Below are 23,467 nucleotides of genomic sequence, written 5' to 3'. Positions count from 1 at the left end.
GGATGATTAAAGAAAAAAAGGGAGGCTTATGACAGATACCGAGGGCTAAATACTGCAGAATCTCAAGTACATAGGCACATAGGAAATAGGAACAGGAGTCGGCCATTCGGCCCCTCAAGCCTGCTCCACCATTCAATCAGATCATGGCTGATCTGATCTTGGACTCCGCTACATTTCCCTTCCCGTTCCACATAACCCTTCACTCCTGTATCTTTCAAAAATCTGTCCATTTCCACCTTGAGAGAAGACATTCCTTCTCATCTCAGTTCTAAATGGGCGACCCCTTATTCTTAAATTATGCCACGTAGTTCTAGATTCCCCCACGATTGGAAATATCCTCTCTGCATCTACCTTGTCAAGCCCCTTCAGTATCTTATATGTTTCAATAAGATCCCCTCTCATTCTTCTACACTCCAATGGTTAAAGAGGAAATTAATGCAACAGTAAGAAAGGACATTAGCTTGGATGATGTGGAATCGGTATGGGTGGAGCTACGGAATACCAAGGGGCAGAAAACGCTAGTGGGAGTTGTGTACAGACCTCCAAACAGTAGGAGTAAGGTTGGGGACAGCATCAAACAAGAAATTAGGGATGCATGCAATAAAGTTACAGCAGTTATCATGGGTGACTTTAATTTACATATTGATTAGGCTAACCAAACTGCTAGCAATGTGGTGGAGGAGGATTTCCTGGAGTGTATTAGGGATGGTTTTCTAGAACAATATGTCGAGGAACCAACTAGGGAGCTGGCCATCCTAGACTAGGTGATGTGTAATGAGAAAGGACTAATTAGCAATCTTGTTGTGCGAGGCCCCTTGGGGAAGAGTGACCATAACATGGTAGAATTCTTTATTAAGATGGAGAGTGACACAGTTAATTCAGAAACTAGGATCCTGAACTTAAGGAAAGGTAACTTCGATGGTTTGAGGCATGAATTGGCTAGAATAGACTGGCAAATGATACTTAAAGGGTTGACGGTGGATAGGCAATGGCAAACATTTAAAGATCACATGGATGAACTTCAGCAATTGTACATCACTGTCTGGAGTAAAAATAAAACGGGGAAGGTGGCTCAACCGTGGCTAACAAGGGAAATTAAGGATAGTGTTAAATCCAAGGAAGAGGCATATAAATTGGCCAGAAAAAGCAACAAACCTGAGGACTGGGAGAAATTCAGGATTCAGCAGAGGAGGTCAAAGGGTTTAATTAAGAGGGGGAAAATAGAGTACGAGAAGAAGCTTGCCAGGAACATAAAAACTGACTGCAAAAGCTTCTATAGATATGTGAAGAGATAAAGATTAGTGAAGACAAACGTAGGTCCCTTGTAGTCGGATTCAGGTGAAATTATAATGGGGAACAAAGAAATGGCAGACCAATTGAACAAATACTTTGGTTCTGTTTTCACGAAGGAAGACACAAATAACCTTCCGGAAGTACTAGGGGACCGAGGATCTCGTGAGGAGGAGGAACTGAAGGATATCCTTATTAGGTGGGAAATTGTGTTAGGGAAATTGATGGGATTGAAGGCCGATAAATCCCTGGGGCCTGATAGTCTGCATCCCGGAGTACTTAAGGAAGTGGCCCTAGAAATAGTGGATGCATTGGTGATCATTTTCCAACAGTGTATTGACTCTGGATCAGTTCCTATGGACTGGAGGGTAGCTAATGTAACACCACTTTTTAAAAAGGGAGGGAGAGAAAAAGCGGGTAATTATAGACCGGTTAGCCTGACATCGGTAGTGGGGAAAATGTTGGAATCAATTGTTAAGGATGAAATAGCAGCGCATTTGGAAAGCAGTGACAGGATCGGTCCAAGTCAGCATGGATTTATGAAGGTGAAATCATGCTTGACAAATCTTCTGGAATTTTTTGAGGATGTAACTAGTAGAGTGGATAAAGGAGAAGCCAGTGGATGTGGTGTATTTGGACTTTCAAAAGGCTTTTGACAAGGTCCCACACGAGATTGGTGTGCAAAATCAAAGCACGTATTATTGGGGGTAATATACTGACGTGGATAGGGAACTGGTTGGCAGACAGGAAACAGAGAGCCATTTTCAGAATGGTAGGCAGTGACTAGTGGAGTGCCGCAGGGCTCAGTGCTGGGACCCCAGCTCTTTACAATATACATCAGTGATTTGGATGAAGGAATTGAATGTAAAATCTTGCAGATGACACTAAACTGGGTGGCAGTGTGAGCTGTGAGGGGGATGCTAAGAGGCTGCAGGGTGACTTGGACAGGTTAGGGGAGTGGGCAAATGCATTGCAGATGCAGTATAATGTGGATAAATGTGAGGTTATCCACTTGGGGGCAAAAACAGGAAGGCAGAATATTATGTGAATGGTGGCAAATTAGGAAAAGGGGAGATGCAACGAGACCTGGGTGTCATGGTTCATCAGTCATTGAAAGTTGGCATACAGGTACAGCAGGCGGTGAAGAAGGCAAATGGTATGTTGGCCTTCATAGCTAGGGGATTTGAGTATAGGAGCAGGGAGGTCTTACTGCAGTTGTACAGGGCCTTGGTGAGGCCTCATCTGGAATATTGTGTTCAGTTTTGGTCTCTTAATCTGAGGAAGGACGTTCTTGCTATTGAGGGAGTGCAGTGAAGGTTCACCAGACTGATTTCCAGGATGGCAGGACTGACATGAGGAGAGACTGGATCAACTGGACCTTTATACACTGGAGTTTAGAAGGATGAGAGGGGATCTCATGGAAACATATAAGATTCTGACTGGATGGGACAGGTTAGATGCGGGTAGAATGTTCCCGATGTTGGGGAAGTCCAGAAGCAGGGGACACAGTCTTAGGATTAGGGGTAGGCCATTTAGGACTGAGATGAGGAGAAACTTCTTCATTGAGAGTTGTTAACCTGTGGAATTCCCTGCCGCAGAGAGTTGTTGATGCTAGTTCATTGGATACATTCAAGAGGGAGTTAGATGTGGCCCTTGCGGCTAAGGGGATCAAGGTGTATGGAGAGAAACCAGGGAAGGGATACTGAGGGAATGATCAGCCATGATCTTATTGAATGGTGGTGCAGGCTCGAAGGGCCGAATGGCCTACTCCTGCACCTATTTCCTATGTTTCTATGTTAATATAGTATAGGCTCAACCTTTCTTTATAAGTCAACCCCCCATCTCAGGAATCAACCTAGTAAACCTTCTCTGAACTGCCTCCAATGCAAGTATATCCTTCCTTAAATAAGGCCAACACTGTATGCAGTACTCTCGGTGTGGTCTCACCAATACCCTGTACAGTAATAGCAGTACTTCCCTGCTTTTATACTCCATCCCCCTTGCAATAAAGATCAACATTCCATTTGCCTTCCTGATCATTTGCTGTACCTGCATACTTTCATTTTTGTTTCATGTACAAGGACCCCCAGCTCCCTCTGTACTGCAGCATTTTGTAATCTCTCTCCATTTAAATAATTTTTTTTTTATTTTTCTTGCCAAAGTGGATAACCTCACACTTTCCCACATTATACTCCATCTGCCAAATTTTTGCCCACTCACTTAACCTGTCTGTTTCCCTTTGCAGATTCTTTGTGTCCTCCTTGCAAATTGCTTTCCCACCCATCTTTGTATCATCATCATCAAACTTGGCTACATTATACTCAGTCCTTTAATTAAAGTCATTAATGTAGATTGTAAATAGTTGAGGCCCCATCACTGTGATAGATTCAAAGAGCACACAATTCTTTTAAAATGAGAGCAGCTTCCGGAACTCTGTGGAAGCCTCCAGGTCAGGTGACTTGATCTTTATTAAACACAGCACTGGTTGCAGTAACACAGGCATCCACAGTGTGGAGCTACAGACATTACACTTCTCCCTCCTTAATGAAGAAGTTATTGTAACAAACAATCATCATACATAACTTGCATGCAAAAGATATGGACTTAATTTTGCCATATTTACAAATCAAGCTTAACCCAAATGTTTTCTGTTTCGAAGAGGATACGTTCGCTCTCGAACAGAACCTTCCAAACATGGTGTCGAATTTAAACTCATTTGAGGCTGATCTTGAGGAAAGTTTTCCTCCAAGGGATGCCCTTGATTTCCAATTGAATTCTCTCTAACTTCAGACTGTCTGTTTGCTTGACTGAGACTCGGACTTAAATTCTGACTTTCTCTTGGATTTGTTTCCAGTACATTGGATTTAGGATTTGCTACTGGTGTATCAAAACTATCTGATGAGTCAGAAATAATTGAATCATTCCCACCTTCAACTACTTCCATGTAAAATATGATCAATGTGAACAAACCTAACCTGTCCATGATCAAACATCTTGACCAAATATGTGCGAGGACCACATATCTTCACCTCTCTTCCTAATAACCACTTTAACCATTTATGGTGATGTTTCTTCACTCTCACCTTCTTATTTAATTTCACACTTCTCTCTTTTACTCTACCTCTATCATGATTCTCTTTCTGTCTTAATTGTGTTTCTTCTACAGACTGTGCCAAGTTTTGTTGTAACAACATGAATCTGGCTCATGGCTGTCGTTTAAGAAACAACGCTGCTGGTGTTCTACCAGTAGTTCTATGAGAGTATTACGATACGTAATTAGAAAATTTGTGGTCCAATAGCAACTGTCGTTTCTTTGGATTTGGAGCCAACATTTGTTTGACGAGGGTACGTTTTACAATTTGTACAGTGCGCTCTGCTGCACCATTTAAAGCAGTGTGGTACGGTGGAACCTTGATATGTTTCACACCATTTTTGCTCAAAAACTGTGCAAATTCTTCTGAACGAAATTGTGGTCCATTATCAGAAACAATTTCTTCTGGGAGGCCAAATGAAAAAAATAAACTTCGCAAAATGTCTAATGTTTTACTTGTTATTTCCCACATTGGAAACACCGCGACCCACTTCAAATGGCTATCAATCACAATGAACAATTGTTGTCCTTCTAGCTCAGCAAAATCGACATGTAGCCTTTGCCACACCCTGGGAGGCCATTTCCATGGCTGTAATGGTACTGATGGTGGTTGCTTGCTTACCGATTTACATGTCGTACACTGACTCACGATGTACTCTATATCTTTATCAAGACCTGGCCACGTAAATAACTGCGTGCAAAACTCTTGGTCAAGCACATTCCCAGGTGCTGGTCATGGAGGTCTCCTAATAATTTGGACCTGAATTTATTTGGTATAACCACTCTTGCACCCCACATGATACACTCTTTATCGACTGATAATTCATTCCTACAAATGAAGAATGGCTGAATTTCTTTCTGTTACCTGGTTTGGCCAGTCATTTGCAATATAATCACACACCTTTGACATAACTGGGTCACAATTGGTTGCTCTACCAATCTCTTCAGCTGTGACTAGCATTTCATCAATGTATGAAAAATAGAACACTTCACTTCTTCCCTATCGGGTGTAACTTGTGATGGGGAAGGCAATCTAGACATAGCATCAGCATTACTGTGATCAGCTGATCGTCTGTATTCAATATCATATGTATATGATGACAAAATCAAAGCCCATCTTTGCATTCGGGCTGCAGCTAATGTTGGAACTGGGGACTTTGGATGGAGGATTGCTGTCGGGGGTTTATGGTCCGTAACAATGGTAAACATATGACCATACAAGTATTTGTGAAACTTCTTGATCCCAAAAATTAATGCCAAAGCTTCCTTTTCAATTTGCGCATAATTACGCTCACTGGCACTGAGTACGTGAAGCCAAAGCAATTGGTCTCTCCTCCCCACTACATAATACGTGAGAGATCACTGTCCCAACTCCATACGGAGAGGCATCACATGCTAGCTTGATCTCCTTGGATATGTCATAGTGAACTAACATGGTGCTCTCTACCAATTCGCTTTTGCACTCATTGAATGCTGTATCGCATTCTTTTGACCACTTCCAATGGATCTGTTTTTTCAAAAGTTCATTCAGTGGATGTAATACTGTAGCCAAAATTTGGTCGGAACTTCCCATAATAATTCAAAAGACCCAAAAATGATCGAAGTTCAGTGATATTCTTGATTGCATCCAGCTTTCCCTTGGTTGGATGTAAACCATCTTTGTCTACTCTGTACCCTAAATAACTCTCACTTGCGAGCAGACACTCGTACTCTGTGCTTCTCTAGCCGCTTGAGGACTTCATTCAATATTTTATGATGAATTTGCACATTTGGTGCAAATTAGTATGTCATCTAAACAACATACTACCCCTTCAATACCTTGCAAAATCTGTTTCATCACCCCTTGTAATATGGCAGGGGCAGAAGACACTCCAAACGGTAGCCTATTAAATTGATATAGGCCGAGATGAGTATTTATAGTCAAGCATGACTTGGACTCCTCATCTAGTTCAAGCTGTAAGTAGGCATTCGTAAGATCCAACTTTGAGAAGATCTGACCACCGGTCAGTGTTGTGAACAAATTTTCTATATTTGGCAGTGTATTGGGGATATTACCCTTTAGAACCTGGTTTACGGTTACTTTATAATCACCACACAATCTTACCTTACCATCGGACTTGGGCACAGCAACAATGGGTGTAGCCCAATTACATCGATTTATCTGACAAATAATGTTCTCAGTCTCTAGTCTTTTGAGTTCTTGCTCAACTTTCTCCTTAAGTGCATATGGTACAGAATGTGGCTTGCAGTAAACCGAACTAGCGTCCTTCTGTACCCTGACACTCGCCTTGAAGCCTTGGATCGGACTACCTGTTTTGCAGAACACCTTTGGATAATTCTTAATGACGTCATCCTTTGACGCAAATCTCGTTTCAACACAAAAAATCTCCCTCCAGTCCAGCTTTAGTGATCCCAACCAATTTCTTCCTAGTAAGGCAGGCCTGTCTCCTGCCACTACTATTAAAGGCAAGTTCTGAAATTGATCCTTATATTTCACCAGTACGGTGATATGACCTACCACAGGAATGTTCTCTCCCGAGTAGCCTCGCAGCTCTATCTTGGATTTTTCCAATGGGAAATCACACAATTTGTCGAGTATAGCAACTCCGGTACTACACTCATGGATGCACCAGTGTTGATTTCCGTGGGTATCTTGAATACTGCAACATCTATGTGGATTATGATACTTTTCGAATCGCTGTCCGTTAACCTCGTGCTCTTGATGATGTTTAGCTCTAACATCTTCTTGTCCTGTTGTTATTCTCTGGGGATTTCTACTCATAGCTTTGAAAGCTGATTTACCTTTCAGTCAGCATGCCTTCGCAAGATGCCCAGTTTTCCTGCAGAAGAAACACTCTGCCTTCACATATGAACAACTTTGAGCAATGTGTTGTCCCAGGCACTGATAGCAGGACTTCAATGCTTTGTTCCCATTTCCAGTTTCTGAGACTTTGGGGCCTCACCACCTTTTACTTTGAACCTGCAGGCGATTCAACTCAGTTGTCTAACGACTGAAATAGTATGAAATTCTCGGGAATATTGGTCGATCATGCTCATTGACATAGCTGTCTGACAAACTAAATCAAAAGTCAAGTTAGGCGTTGTCAATAACTTTCTTCTGATCACATCAGTTTTCATCCTACAAACAAAACGGCCCTGAAAGTCTCCGAAATTAGAGTGAATAGATAGCTTTTTTAATACTACAATGTACTTACTGATATTTTCTTCGGCCTTCTGATTTCATATTCCGAAACGTTAACGTTCAGCTATTTCTAAAGGCACGGAGCTGTAGTGCTGCTCTAACTTAGTTAAAATCTGTTTCAGAGTTCTATCCTTTGGCTTGGCAGGCACAAGCAAATTTATCAGTGTTTCATACAATTCGGGCCCTGCCTCAGTTAAGAAAATCGCCCTTTTTCGTTCCAATACCGCCCGGTTATTGTCTTCATTATCGGGGATTTTAATGATATTTGCTGTGAAAAACATTTCCACATACGTTTTGAAACTTTCACGGTCGCGTTGAAATACCCCCAAATGCCCTATTACTCCCATAGGCGCGGCCATTCTGGACTCTGGCAGTTCAAACAAGTGTGCTTGTAATTTACCTCGGATTTGTAGCTGTTAATCAAAACAGAGAAGCTCCCAAAGTCTCTCTGTCGACTGGCTGAATCCTTCACCTTTGTTTTATCCGATTAATTCCATTCTCGCCACCATTTGTGATAGATTCAAAGAGCACGCAATTCTCTCAGCCTTTTAAGATGGGAGCAGCTTCCGGAACTCTGTGGAAGCCTCCAGGTCAGGTGACCTGATCTTTATTAAACACAGCACTGGCGGCAGTAACACAGGCATCCACAGTGTGGAGCTAGAGACATTACAAGCTCAATACTGTTTGCCAACTGGAAAATGACCCATTTACCCCAACTCTCTGTTTTCTGTTAGGTAGCCAGTCCACTATCCATGCTAATATCTACCGCCAACCCCGTGAGTTTTTATCTTGTGCAGTAACCTTTTATGTGGAACTTTATTGAATGCCTTCTGGAAATCCAAATACACCACATCCACTGGTTCCCCTTTATCTACCCTGCTCATTACATCCTCAAAGAACTCCAGCAAATTTGTCAAACATGATTTCCCTTTCATAAAACTATGCTGACTCTGCTTGACTGTATTTCCAAATGTCCTGCTACTGCTTTCTTAATAATGGACTCCAGCATTTTCCCAATGACAGGTGTTAGGCTAACTGGTCGAGAGATTCCTGCTTTCTGTCTGCCTCCTTTTTTAAATAAGGGTGTTACCGTTGCGGTTTTCCAATCTGCTGGGACCTCTCCAGAATCCGGGGAATCCAGAGGAGTATAGATAGTGCATGGGTGAAATTAAAAAGGATATTAGGAAAGCAAAGAGAAAGCATGAAAAATTTTTAGCAAGTAAAATCAAGGAAAACCCAAAGATGTTTTATAAATATATTGAGCAAGAGGATAACTAAAGAAAGGGTCGGGCCTATTAGAGACCATGAGGGTAATCTGTGTGTGGAGGTGGGAAATGTGGGTGTGGTTCTTAATGAATGTTTTGCGTCTTGTTTGCACAATGCAGAGGGGCGATGCAGACTCTGTTATTGGGGAGGAGGAGTGTGAAATATTAGATGAAATAAATATAGTGAGAGAGGAGGTATTAAGGGGTTGTTTAGCAGGTTTGAAAATGGATAAGTCCCCAGGCCCGGATGAAATGTATCCCAGGCTGTTAAGCGAAGTAAAAAAGGAAATAGCAGAGGCTTTGACCACCATTTTCCAATCCTCCCTGGCTTTGGGTGTGGTGCGAAAGGATGGGAGGACTGCCAATGTGGTTCCTTTGTTTAAGAAGGGAGAAAGGGATAGACCGAGTAATTACAGGCCAGTCAGCCTAACCTCAGTGGTGGGAAAATTATTGGAAAAAATCCTGAAGGACAGGATAAATCTTCATTTAGAAAGACACTGATTAATCAAGGGCAGTCAGCACAGATTTGTTAAGGGGAGGTCGTGTCTGACTAACTTGATTGAATTTTTTGAGGAGGTAATACATGGGGTATCGCAGCCGTGTGGGGTGGACTGGTTAGGCCGGATGCTCTTTACCTTTCCGCCATTGTCCATTGTTTATATGTAACCTTCAGGGCTGCTTACCAAGGGAAGTGTGGCTTTTTGTCGGCCGGCGCGGACACGATGGGCCGAAATGGCCTCCTTCTGCGCTGTAAATTTCTATGTTTCTATGTAATAAGGAGGGTCAATGAGGGTGGTGCGCTTGATGTAGTGTGTATGGATTTCAGCAAGGTTTTTATAAGGCCCTACATGGCAGACTGATCACTAAAGTAAAAGCCCATGGGATCCAGGGCAAAGTGGCAAGTTGAATCCAAAATTGGCTCAAAGGCAGGAAGCAGAGGGTAATGGTTGATGGGTGTTTTTCTGACTGGAAGGCAGTTTCCAGTGGGGTTCCGCAGGGCTCAGTACTGGGTCCCTTGCTTTTTGTAGTATGTATCAATAATGTGGAATATAGGGGGTATGATTAAGAAGTTTGCAGATGATACAAAAATAGTCTATGTGGTTGATAATGAAGAAGAAAGCTGTAGACTGCAGGAAGATATCGATCAACTGGTCAGGTGGGCAGAACAGTGGCAAATGGAATTTAATCCAGAGAAGTGTGAGGGAATGCATTTGGGGAGGGATAACAAGGAAAGGGAATACACATTAAATGGTAGGACACTGAGAAGTGTAGAGGAACAGAGAGACCTTGGAGTGCATGTCCACAGATCCCTGAAGGTAGCAGGCCAGGTAGAAGGCATACGGAATGCTTGCCTTTATTAGCCGAGGCATAGAATACAAGAGCAGGGAGGTTATGCTTGAACCGTATAAAACACTGGTTAGGCCACAGCTGGAGTACTGTGTGCAGTTCTGGTCACCGCATTACAGGAAGGATGTGATTGCATTGGAGAGGGTACAGAGGAGATTTACAGGGATGTTGCCGGGAGTGGAGAATCTTAGCTATGAGGACAGATTGGATAGGCTGGGGTTTGTTTTCCTTGGAACAGAGGAGGCTGCAGGGAGAGCTCATTGAGGTGTATAAAATTATGAGGGGGGTCTAGATATAGTGGATAGAAAGGGCCTATTAGCAAAGGGGTCAACAGCCCCTCATAAATTTAAAGTAATTGGTAGAAGGTTTAGAGGGGCTTTGAGGGGAGCTTTTTCACCCAGAGGGTGGTGGGGGTCTGGAACTCGCTGCCTGAAAGGGTGGTAGAGGCAGAAACCCTCACCACATTTAAAAAGTACTTGGATGTGCACTTGAAGTGCCGTAACCTACAGGGCTACAGACCGAAAGTGGGATTAGGCCGGATAGCCTCTTGTTGGTCGGCACATCATGTCTGCGCCGGCCATGGCCTCCTTCCATGCTGTAAATTTCTATGATTCTATGATACACTTTCGGTCTAACTCCTTGACTTCATATGTCATCAAACCTATATTAAGGGCTGTTTTTGAGCAATCAGCTTCTTTTGAAGCTGCTGGTCCAGTTTTACTAGAATTCTGGGCCGCCTTGTCTATACCTAAGGATTCCATTTGATAAACATAAAATTCACCAAAAACATTTTTAAATGTGCTGTTCTATTAATTCTGATACATGGTAATATTATATACTGGGACTACATTGGAAATCTTTTCCATTTTCATTTCCAGAGATTAAGCTGTATGAAGGTTTCCCGTTATATGGTGTACTTGTGGTTAACGGTTTGTGCCAAGTTCTCCCTCACGTGGAAAGAGAGGATGTTGTTGGTGTTGAATTGTGAGCAGTAATCTCAGGCGCTTTCCTCCTCTCTTTAAATTGTTTCCCGTGTGGTACATTCTCAGAAAGAGATAAGATTCCAAATCTGTTCAGCAGCCAAACATATATGCATTGCCAAACCCAGTTATCTGAGGCTGCATACACTCAACGTAGTAACCTGCTCTCTTTCAAGCCCCCCCCCCCCCCCCACCCCCCACCCCCCAACCCAAATATGTTGCAGGGAAAATCGATATTACCTAATGTATAATATTTTACATAACAGAACTTGATTTGTTTATATTATTGGCTGACTGTGCTAGTTGTGCAGGATGTGCATAGGAAAATCTTCAAAACATTAATCAGATCGTTGATCTGTGCTGGGTGAGCTGATCTCAGCTGAGGCAGCACCAGGAGAGATACATCAGCTTCAGTTACTGGGATGGATAAGAAGAAATCAGACGCGCAGTGCTAGTCTGTTGAACTTTATCAATGGGGTATTTTGATTTTGGCAATATTTCAGACAACCTGTTTTTAAAAGTGATTAGTCTGGTTGATATCATGACTGGTATCTTTTTACTAAACTGAAATAATGTCTGGCAAAGCAATTTACCAGATACCCTTGCCTCTGTTAGATTGTGGCTGAGCTCCTATTCACAGTTATTACGTCCACTCATTTCCAAATAAAGATTCTGAATTGCACAGTTGTATAATCAGAGCAGTTTTCCATTGTTTGTTTACCACACACTGAGTGCATCTGTATCTACCTCATAAACTAATTGCCCATTTCTCTATTATCACTTAAAAAATATGTTTTTACATTTACATTAATCTTTCATTTAAACAAGTCATTGAATTTTTTTTTCACTTAAAGAAAGCAAATGACATCAGCAGGCAGCTGTCAGTGTGAGGTCGCGATGCTTGATGGGAGATGTGGGTCTGTGCCCGTTGTCAGCCTGATCGCCAGGCCTTGCCTTTACTGTGTCCCATTAAGATCTGCAACAGGTGGTGTTAGCCTGGACAGCTGCTCTAAATGAGAGACACAGCTAAAGAAGGACTGACTGTAAAAATAATTTCTTCACAATGCCCTTCAGAACTATTCAGTTAAGGTCCAGCTAAATGTGCCTCTTGCTTGAACACTCAGACATACTGCAACTGCTGATCACAATGCATATTGTTTAAGGGCCTCAATGCTGTAACTAGGGTTTCAGTAAAGGGTAATGATAGGTGTGTGAAAATTTCATACTGTGGCCACTGTGAAAAGCATTTAGCAAAAAAAACTATGGATTCTGTTTTCAAACTTGCACGGTCTCTGGAGAGAGAATGTTGGGTTATATAATACCAGGGTGACATACTGGTGAGGACAGGTTTGCCATTGGAGTTAGGAGCAGTTAGAAGTAATAAATTAAGAGCATCACATAACATTGTACCTGTAGCATATTGGTCTGTGTAATATTTATTTTCCTTCCAGAGTACTGGTACTAATTAGCCACAAGAGCAGCGTGTGTAAAAAGCGCACTTTCTATAATATGTCTCCTTCCCCCCCCCCCCCCAACTCTGATATGCGGATATAAGAACATAAGAAATAGGAGCAGGAGTAGGCCATACGGCCCCTTGAGCCTGCTCCGCCATTTAATACGATCATGGCTGATCTGACCATGGACTCAGGTCCACTTCCCTGCCTGCTCTCCATAACCCCTTATTCCCTTCAAGAAACTGTCTATTTCTGTCTTAAATTTATTCAATGTCCCAGCTTCCACAGCTCTCTGAGGCAGCGAATTCCACAGATCCACAACCCGCTGAGCGAAGTCGTTTCTCCTCATCTCGGTCCTAAATGGCTTACCCCTTATCCTTAGACTGTGACCCATGGTTCTGGACTTCCCCAACATTGGGAACATTCTTCCTGCATCTAACCTGTCTAAACCCGTCAGAATTTTAAATGTTTCGATGAGATGGTCTCTCATTCTTCTGAACTCCAGTGAATACAAGCCCAGTTGATCCAGTCTTTCTTGATATGTCAGTCCTGCCATCCCGGGAATCAGTCTGGTGAACCTTCAATAGCAAGAATGTCCTTCCTCAAGTTAGGAGACTAAAACTGTACACAATACTCCAGGTGTGGCCTCACCTAGGCCCTGTACAACTGTAGTAACACTTCCCTGCCCCTGTACTCCAATCCCCTCGCTATGAAGGCTAACATGCCATTTACTTTCTTAACCGCCTGCTGTACCTGCATGCCAACCTTCAATGACTGATGTACCATGACACCCAGGTCTTATTGCACCTCCCCTTTTCCTAATCTGTCACCATTCAGATAATAGTCTGCCTCTCTGTTTTTACCACCAAAATGGATAATCTCACATTTATCCACATTATACTTCATCTGCCATGCATTTGCCCACTCACCTAACCTATCCAAGTCACTCTGCAGCCTCATAGCATTCTCCTCGCAATCCAGAGGCCGAGACTAATAATCCGGAGACTTGCGTTCAAATATCACCACAACGATTGTGGAATTTAAATTCAGTTAATTAAATAAATCTGGAATAAAAAGCTATTATCAGTAATGGTGACCATGAAACTACCGGATTGTCATAAAAACCCAACTGGTTCACTAATGTCCATAGTCTGGCCAATATGTGACTCCAGACCCATAGCAATGGGTTCAAAATGTTTATCGGTTGTTGACACCGACTAATGTGTTGCTTATTATTCACAGTCTATGAATAACCACATATTATTGCAGTGATTTTTTAAATATAAAAAATATTCTTCTTCAAATCTTTTATGTGTAAAAATTGTCAAAAAATCTCAGTGGCATGGAATTTTTTGATTTGTTTTCTTTTGAAATTCAGGATGTGGCCACTTCAGCCACCAACAGAATCTGCCAGCATGCCCATCAAAATCTCTACATTGGCTCTTCTGTGTCACCTGCAGTCATTCATTTCTGCTGCAATTGTTTAATGTACTTCCCCACCTAGAAGTGGGCAAGGTGGTGGGAGAGAGCAACCATTGACTTTGGTCAGCATGTCGTACTCTGGTTGCTGGTTATGAATCAGTCATTTGTAACTAGTGCCGAGTGCTGCACTCAATGTGCTGTGAAGTGTCAACTGTTGTCTGCATGTGTTGCACAGAATCATAGAATGTTACACACACCTTGACCTTGATGTCTATGGAAATTAGAGTGTTTGTTTTCACCAGTTTAGTGTCGATTTTCTCTGCTCTCTTACCCATTGATGCCACTCATTGAAGACTGGTGCCAGTCAGCAGGTAGTGTTGAAACTGTTTGTTCCACATTTCTCAATCAATCCTGCCTTTGTGTTTCAGTCAATGGATATGACTGTCTGTTACAGCATGTTATGGCTGTGGCCAAGCTTTGGTGTACAGTTGGTGTGGATCCCATTGAAGAAATTCCATTAACCTTTCTTCATTAACATGAATGACATGGATGTAGCAGGAAAGCAAAGGGCCCTGTATAAATACTTGTCATGTTGCTGTGGAAATTCCCAAATGGGACAAACTTTGCCTCCAAAGAGCTGAGCTCTTAGAAACATGTGATAGATAGATAGATAGATGTAGCAACAATGTTACAGGATAATAACTAAGTCGAAAAAAGAGAGATCATCAACTTCTGAGATCAAAAGTTTAGGTTGTGAAGTGGCCAAATATTTCATTAGATCTCATGCAGGTTTCCATTATTTAAACTAAAACACTGTGGGAGAACTAAAGTAAGTTCAAATCCTCAACAGGTTCCCTGTTGACTCATTTGCTAAAGATGGGAATGAGGGGGGAGAGGAATTGATAGGAATCGATGGGCTAGGCCGCACAGGCCTGGAAGGTTGCAGACTTGCCGGCCTGCTGGGTTAGTTAATATTTTTATATACTCAGAAACACCTAATGTTATTGTAGAAATCCTTTTCCCTTCCTTGAGACTCCATGTATCTGGTGAATGCTAGCCTCCGTGTGTGGGGAAGTGTCTGTGTACTTTCCTGACATGCTGTTGATACGAGGGATGACTTTCTCCTCCCTGAGTCTGCTGCTGCTTCAGGCCACGTGTAAGTGTGGAATTCCACAGAGGACTGGGCAATCTCCTCCGTGTCAACATAGCAATATAGATATTGAAAATTGGAAGCTCAGGAAGTTGGATCAGGGAGTTGGATGTTATAGATAAATATATAAAATTATTCCAAGAACCATTAATTGGCTGATAATTTCACACCAGCCAATCAAGTGTCTTCTTGTGTGTCTCTTTCTTTTCCAAATTGTCCAGCCTGTGTCTTTCACTGTTCCATTGCCTCTCCTAATCACTATTTCTGCCTTCTCTCCTCCACTCTTGTGCTACTCCTTCCAGTTAATTACAGGACTTTGTTTAGATTGGGAAGGGAAGAGGGAGGCCAAAGGAGAAGAATAAAAATAACTTGCAAACGGGGGTGTAGTAGCTGGAATAGCCGAGCACTGAGATGAGTATTATGTCCCCAACAACCCCAATGAGATGGCACAAGCCCTGACAACCCCAATGAGGTGCATCTATTCAAATTTATTTATCAATTCCTGAAATGCTTTTACTTTTCTCTCAGCTGTGCTGTGCTGTCCTCCAAGCTGCAGCTTGGAGACCCCACATAGTTAAAATAGAGACAAACGGCTGGAGCGAGGGCGCAAGCCCTGACCACGACTCCGAGACAATGAGCGACTCAATCGAGAAGAGTTTGGACAGCGATGCAGAGGGAGTGTGGAGTCCTGACATTGAGCAGAGCTTCCAGGAGGCACTGGCCATCTACCCACCGTGTGGCAGGCGGAAAATTATCCTGTCAGATGAAGGAAAAATGTATGGTGAGTAACAGATACTTTCATTTCAAGGAGGAATAGACTGTGGGCTGTACATTAGTGCTGAACACTGATACTTCAGTCTGTTTTGTTTCCATTGTGGTGGAGAGTTGTGCAGTCTGTTAGCCTCATTGAGTGTACTCCATCTGTAGCTTAGTGCACAAGTTCAGGCTGATACTCTGTGTGTACAGCAGACTTTGAGTTTGGTTGTTTTGGGATTAACTCCCAGGTCAGGCTATATTTGTGTTCTCCATTAAAATAAATGGAGCCACACGAGCATGAAGCTGTTCCACCTTGTCAGTAAGATCACCTGATCCAGCCTTTGTATTCATGGGAGAGGGAGGAGAGCTGATGTCAGGGATCTCCAGCAAGGCAGGTCTGAAGATTTCTCATTTTAAAAGGTAACAAATCTGTGCTGCGCATTTTCTTTTCACGATGATGTTAGGGGAGTATTTTGAGCAGGTAGAACCCTCCCTGAGCATTCCTTCTGCTATAAGGAGGGACTTTTCCCACATGGACTTCTTTGTGAAAGGGAGATTTACCATTAGAAGCACCTTTTAAAAGTTAACTTCGCTGTCACTGTTTCCTTGCTTTTGGCCTGGTTCTGTTTGTTTGTCTAGCCAGCATTGCAGTTGGATTGTCCTCCTTGACCTCTGTGCCCTTGTAAAATTCAAGCAGGGTTCCATTATCTAGTGACTCCCATGGAGCATATATCTGTGTGGATGTCAGGTGTGGGCAGGCACTGAAATGCCCCTGTAGTCAAATAATCTACTGACACCCATAATTTAGGCTCGTACAAGAAGAATGGCCACTTGAGCAAGATGTCAGCAGCGGTGGAATTGTTCCCCAGCAATAGAAGACAGAGGGAAGAAATATAGGAAAATAAATACAATAAGAAAAATGATTGCCAATGGTCAGATACTCCTTTCCCTGAGGTCAGTGAGAAGGAGCTGGTGAGCTTGTCTGTGGTGAGGGGAAATATAGTTTGTCGGAGGTTAGGGAAAAGTGGAGAGAATATTTAGGGGATGTTGGGTCTGCTGGTCTTGGATAATCTAGCAAATGTTCTCGGGGTTGTTTCCAGCTGTGTCTGATCCATGCAAGGAAGGCAATGGCTGCCAACTCCACTAAACCCAATATAAAAGCTTCATTTGAGTTAAATTCCCATTTAGATTAATGCAGTTGCCTTCGGATAAGAGATGTATGCGAATATTGCAAGAGGTGGCCATCTGGTTTGAGTGTTACAGGGAGGGTTGGAACAGAGGTTATGGTCTTCTCATTGATTTTCTGTCTTATCTATATTTTTTGGAATCACCTTTGCTAGACAGAGTCTTGCTTTGTACTGGGTGCCTCCTCCTTTTACAACAAGGATGGTCACAATGGAGGAAAGTACACGTTGCTCTTAGGGGAGGGGACGATGCTGGGAAGATCACATTAGTTGCCCTCAGTGTATTAAGAGTCAATCACAGTGCACACTGGGGTCACATGCTGGCCAGACAGGGTAAGGGTGGAAGGAACTCCATGAAGAATCTTAGTGAACCATCTGGGTTTATCCAACCAAAACAGCAGCTTTCTTGGTTACTCCTTCTCTAAAGCTAACTCACAACATTCTGTGGTGGAGTTGAACTCCTCACCTCTGGGTTCATCCAGCACCATAACCACCACACTCCCATACCCAAATCTGCTGCTGATACCTGTAGGAACGTTTCATTTACATCATGCTCCAGCCCCTAAAGCTGCTGCTGACAACCGCTCCAATGCTGTAATATGAATAAGGTAAAAATGGGGGAGTCTTCTGAAGATCACACACATGCATCTTGCAGTGACTGGCTTGATGGCATTGGCAAAGGTGTGAAAGTAGGCCTTCTGCAAGTTTCTCTGACCACAAATTGAAAGGAGATACAACAGGAAAGTGCAAGAAACAGAGTGGTGCAGTCCCTGAGATTGGAAGTCACTTGGGTTCGGTGTAGAGAAATTGTCCGTCTATGTGGAGTACATGTATAAAATGGAGCAGCTGCTGATTTGCTGCGGCACTGATTCAGCAGCTGCTGCATAATCAAGGGCATCAGGGACTCGGGCGAGTCAAATGTCAGCCTGTTGCGAGAGGTTAAAATGCCTGCCCCTAGCCTGATGGTGAGAAGGAAACTTCACAGCCACAGGTTTCCATGTGGCCCTTGGGGTGGTGGATGGAACAAAATTAGATTTTCATTTAATTGTCCTTTTAAAACCATCACCTCAGTTCAATGGGTTTGCCTATTTATTTTGAATTTTCTCGTTGGCTTTTAGTTGCTTTATTCCCATCCTCCCCCACCTGCTGAGTTGAGCCTCTGAATCACTGCCAATTCTATTGGTATTGCTCCATAACCAACTGGTATGGGGGAGGGGCCCAAGGGTTCTTCCTCCCGCCGCCCCCCTGCCGGACAGGGGACTCGGATCTTTCAGTATATCACGCGTAAGGTCAACATTAACATTTGGTTACAATAGCACAAGGTTTTGTCATTGAACAAATAACAGTTTTACTCTACAATTATGTCAAATCTACATCAGGAACCACAGCAGCAGCATGTGTTAACTTTAATGTGAATGTGAGAAGATCAAATATCAAATGTCAAAGTATACAGGTGAGGAAAGGAAGTGGTTTGGATTAAAAGCAACATCAGTGTGACCTGCTGTACATTCCCCTGACTCTTGGTTTAGTCTCAAGGTCATTGAACACAGAAACATCCTTGGTCACGAAGAGGAAATTTGATCCATGCTCCAGGCAGGCTGCCTGACAGGGTAAGGGTTATGTGACTGGTCCTATTTTTAAATAAGTTCTTAAACGGTCTGCATCCCCCTTTCAAAAGACATTTGGGGTCAGTCAGTTGTGATCTGGGTGCTCTGTGGATCATTCACACGTTGAGCTGCTTTTTTTAGCCTGTGAAACCAATTCTGTTCCACATTGAGGCCAATTTAACTGCGACATGAAAAGTATCAGATTTGCGTGTGCCTAGTGTTTGATTCCGACAGCCTGGTGGTTTGGGAATTCACAGGCACCATGATGTCATTTAACGTTCTATTCAACTATGCATTGTCCATGTTGATTACCAGAGCACTGATGTTTTGCCTGATTGATTCAGACTTTCTTTTCAGACAGTACGCTCTACTGACCCTTTGTGCCTGTAGTCGCCTCAACACAGTCAAAATGAGAAGGCTGGTGTTGCAGGTTTTGATTTGTATCCACCCCCATTTTTCCCCTCCTGTCCTGAAGTTGCTGGGCTGCAGTTCCTCAGACAGCAGCTGTCCTCTGCTACCTCACCCCAGTCACCATTCTTCATGTGGAAACATTTATTTTTGATCAGCTGAGTGTCTCAACGCCCACAGAAACAGTCTCCAACCCAAACTACTGAGAAATCCACACCAGTAGAATTTCTGCTTGTCCCATATGGCAAGCAACAACTTGCATTTATATTGTGCCTTTTAATTTAGGAAAATGTCCTAAAAGGCTTTCTTTCTTCATAGGACACATGTTTCTTACCCAAGTCCAGAGAGCTTAGCTGCTGGTTGGCCAAGACTTATGGACCTGCAAATATGTGCTGTGCCAGCCGTGGCTCAGTGGGCAGCATTCTCGCCTGAGTCAGAAGGTTGTGGGTTCAAGCCCTATGCCAGAGAATTGAGCACATAATCAGGCTGACACCTCGGTACAGTACTGAGGGAGTGCTGCACTGTCTGAGGTGCCGTCTTTCAGATGAGACGTTAAGGCAGACGGTGCCTCGGTTTATCGGGTGTACGTAAAAGATCCTGCCTTTCCCCACATTACAACTGTGACTGACTTCACAAGTACTTAATTAGCTGTAAAGCACCTTGGGACATCCTGAGGTCGTGAAAGGCGCTATATAAATGCAAGTTATTTTTTTTTTTCTTTGTACAGTTTTTTTGAGTTCTTCAGCTTTTCTGAGTAGATTGGTAAGGAAGGTCCCACGGTCTGTCCTCCGTCCATGTTGATCTCAGTTGGGGTGCTGTGATTGGCCTCAGCACACTGGTTTAGGGAGGGGAGAAACCCCCAGGGATCCTAACTTTGACAACTAATGACTCATTCCAGAAAGTACGACAGGTTGATCGTGAGTGGTCATTGGGTGAGGGCAGGATCTGGCTTCACTGTGGTCTCTTTTTATGTGCGATTGTATGTAGAGAATGAGTGGCTGAAGAAGGTGATACACCTGGAAACTGTCACGACGAGAGTCAGCACAGCCTTTTTTTTTAAAAACAAGTAAATTATAAACCATTTGACCTTCTTAACCCATGCTTTTGCTTCCATGTCCAAATTCCAGGCAGCCACATGGCCTGGATTCCTGGCTTCTAGTAACATAACCGTGCTGTCATTTCAAATATGCCAAATAGGCAGACTCTGCTGGGGACCCGCCGTACACCACACAACCTTCAGCATCAAGGTCACTGCACGGGCAACAGATGATTGTGATCGATATCTGAACTATCACTGTCCCTGGTGTGCAAGATCACTCTAAGGCAGGTGTGCAGGTTATTTTTGAATTTTCTTACTTCAATTTACACTATTAATAGGTGATTGTGTACAGTTCAGATCCCAGGTGTATCTCATGTTCTGCCCCTGTACAATTCAGCTCCTGTCCCCCTGTACATCTCGGTTCCTGCCGTCTCTCCCCCACCCCATACATCTCATCTTCTGCCGCCCCCCCCCCCCCCCCCACCGTGTCTGGTTTCAGAGACTGTGATATACTTTCCCAGTAGCATTTAGTCCAACCAATGCTGGAATGTTTCTGTTGTGCTTTCTGCAGTTTCTACTGTGTTTAAAAATATTTGATAAAAAGTTAGAGAACAAATTTCACAAAAAAATTAAAGTTAGATTGAGTATATGTAACTCTGTATGAGAGAATATGTAACAACAACAACTTGTATTTATATAGCACCTTAACATAGTGAAACGTCCCAAGGCAATTCACAGGAGCATTATGAGGGATGCTCAAGAGGGCAGAATTAGAGGAGCGCAAACATCTCGGGGGTTTGTGGGGCGGAAGGAGATTAGAGATAGGGAGTTACGAGGCCATGGAGAGATTTTAAAACAATTTTGAAATCGAGGCGTTACTTAACCGGGAGCCAATGTAGGTCAGCATTCACAGGGGTGATGGGTGAGCGGGACTTGGTGCGAGTTCGGACACAGGCAGCCGAGTTTTGGGTGACCTCAGGTTTATGTAGGGTAGAATGTGGGAGACCAGCCAGGAATGCGTTGGAATAGTCAAGTCTAGAGTTAACAAAGGCAAGGATGAGGGCTTCGGCAGCAGATGAATTGAGGCAAGGGCGGAGAGGGGCGATGTTACGGAGGTGGTAATAGGCGGTCTTAGTTATGCTGTGGATATGTGGTCGAAAGCTCATTTCAGGGTCAAATGTGACACCAAGGTTGCGAACAGTGTGGTTCCGCCTCAGACAGGAGTTGGGGAGAGGAATGGAGTCAGTGTCTAGGGAACGCAGTTTGTGGCGGGAACCGAAAATAATGGTCTTCCCAATATCCAATTGGAGAAAATTTCTGCTCATCCAGGACTGGATGTCGGACAAGCAGTCTGACAATTTAGAGACTGCGAAGGGGTCGAGAGACATGGTAGTGAGTGAGAACAGCTGCGTGAGTGTATGTGAACAAAGGGTTTATATACAAACATATGAATAATGATGGACAGCTAAAGACCATCTGGTCTATCGAGCCTGTCTCACACAATTGCGATACCTGTGATCTCCTGGGAGAAGCAAAATAACAGATAAAAAATGCAGGCCAATTTGGGAGAAAAAGAAATCTGGGAAATTCTTCTCCAACTCATCGAGGCGATCGAAACTAGTCCAGGAGATGACTCTGGCCCTGAATTCCCTGTAGTACCTACCTCTGTCAAAGGTGATCGCCGCTCCAGCCAGAAACAAATCCAGCTCTCGCTTGAAGAAATTCAGCGAGTTCGCGTCCACCACATGAGATGGCAGCCTGTTCCAGAGGTCTACTATTTTCTGGGAAAAGAACCACCTCCTGACATCTAAGCTAGATCTAGCCTTATACAACTTAAATTTATGACCCATGGTCCTGCCTGACCTATTTAATTGAAATAAACTGTCAGCTGGAACACAATCTATTCCCTATTACCCCAGTACTGGTGCCAGTGTCCCATGAATCAAAACCCCTTCCTACCACACCACTCTTTGAGCCACGCATTTAATTCTCTGATCTGCTTGTCCCTATGCCAATTTGAACATAAGAACATAAGAAATAGGTGCAGGAGTCGGCCATTCGGCCCCTATAGCCTGCTCCGCCATTTAATACGATCATAGCTGATCTGATCATGGACTCGGGTCCAGTTTTTTGTTCGCTCCCCATAACTCCTTATTCCCTTATCGGTTAAGAAGCTGTCCATCTCTTAAATTTATTCAATGACACAGCTTCCACAGCTCTCTGAGGCAGCGAATTCCACAGCTTTACAACCCTCTGAGAAGAAATTACTCCTCATCTCCGTTTTAAATGGGCGGCCCCTTATTCTAAGATTATACCCCCTAGTTCTAGTCTCCTCCATCAGTGGAAACATCCTCTCAGCATCCACCTTGTCAAGCCCCCCTCATAATCGTATACGTTTCTGTTATGTAATGATGTATGTATCGTCCCAGTACCGTAAATGTAATGTAAGCACTATGCCACACCACAGAGGGTGCTGTGGTGGGAAACCTGGTAGTACCTGCAACAAGGGCTATATAAGGCTGACCACCACACCTGAGAGGCACTCTGGAGCTGAACAATAAAGGACGAAGGTCACAGCAGTTAGACTTGCACCAGACCGTGTGGAGTCAGTGATTTGTGTGCTACGTACACCACATTGGCAACGAGGAAGCGGACGAACTCCACGCAACCATGGCTACTCTGGGCTCGCTAAAGGATTTTACCATGGGCAATGATTGGGAGGCCTTTACGGAAAGGCTCGAGTACTACTTCACAGCAAACCACCTGACGGAGGACACATACGCAATGAGAGAGAAGCGTAAGGCGATATTGCTCTCCAGTTGTGGAGATGAGGTTTACTGTCTCGTCAGGGATTTGCTGGCACCCGAGAGCGCCAGGGACAAGTCATACGAGGAGCTGATTGAACTAATTCGTGACCAGTTGAAACCGAAGGAGAGCATCCTCACAGCCAGATACAAATTTTACCATCACTGCAGACCTGAGGGCCAGGATGTCACCAAATATGCTGCGGACCTCAGGAGACTTGCGGCGCCGTGTGATTTTGGCGCACACCTTGACGAGGCTTTGCGGGATGTTTTCGTTATAGGGATTGGCCACGAGGGCCTCCTTCACAAGCTGCTGGCCACGGAACCCACAGTCACTCTGACAAAGGCCATCACCATCAGCCGGGCATATATGACCTCGACTTGCAGCACCAAGCAAATAATCCACACAGTCTCGAACCCGGCAGGCACTGTCCACAGGATAGCGCCCACCACAGACAAAACTGCAGA

The 23,467-nt window shown here is 43.7% G+C and overlaps 1 protein-coding gene across 2 annotated transcripts in view; it reads left to right on the top strand.

Annotated features, from left to right (window-relative positions):
- LOC139230084 (transcriptional enhancer factor TEF-1-like) overlaps positions 1-23,467 on the top strand; it is a 218,683-nt gene that overhangs the window by 148,716 nt on the left and 46,500 nt on the right. For both annotated transcript variants that reach the window (XM_070861888.1, XM_070861889.1), the window contains exon 4: positions 15,730-15,982. In XM_070861888.1, the coding sequence (XP_070717989.1) occupies positions 15,835-15,982 (148 nt within the window). In that variant the 5' untranslated portion in view covers positions 15,730-15,834. The remainder of the gene's footprint in view (positions 1-15,729; positions 15,983-23,467) is intronic.

Source organism: Pristiophorus japonicus, chromosome 19, assembly GCF_044704955.1.
Source record: "Pristiophorus japonicus isolate sPriJap1 chromosome 19, sPriJap1.hap1, whole genome shotgun sequence".
Classification (NCBI taxonomy): Eukaryota; Metazoa; Chordata; class Chondrichthyes; family Pristiophoridae; genus Pristiophorus; species Pristiophorus japonicus.
Note: the sequence above shows the minus strand (reverse complement) of the source record. Positions and strands in the feature narration are given on the sequence as shown.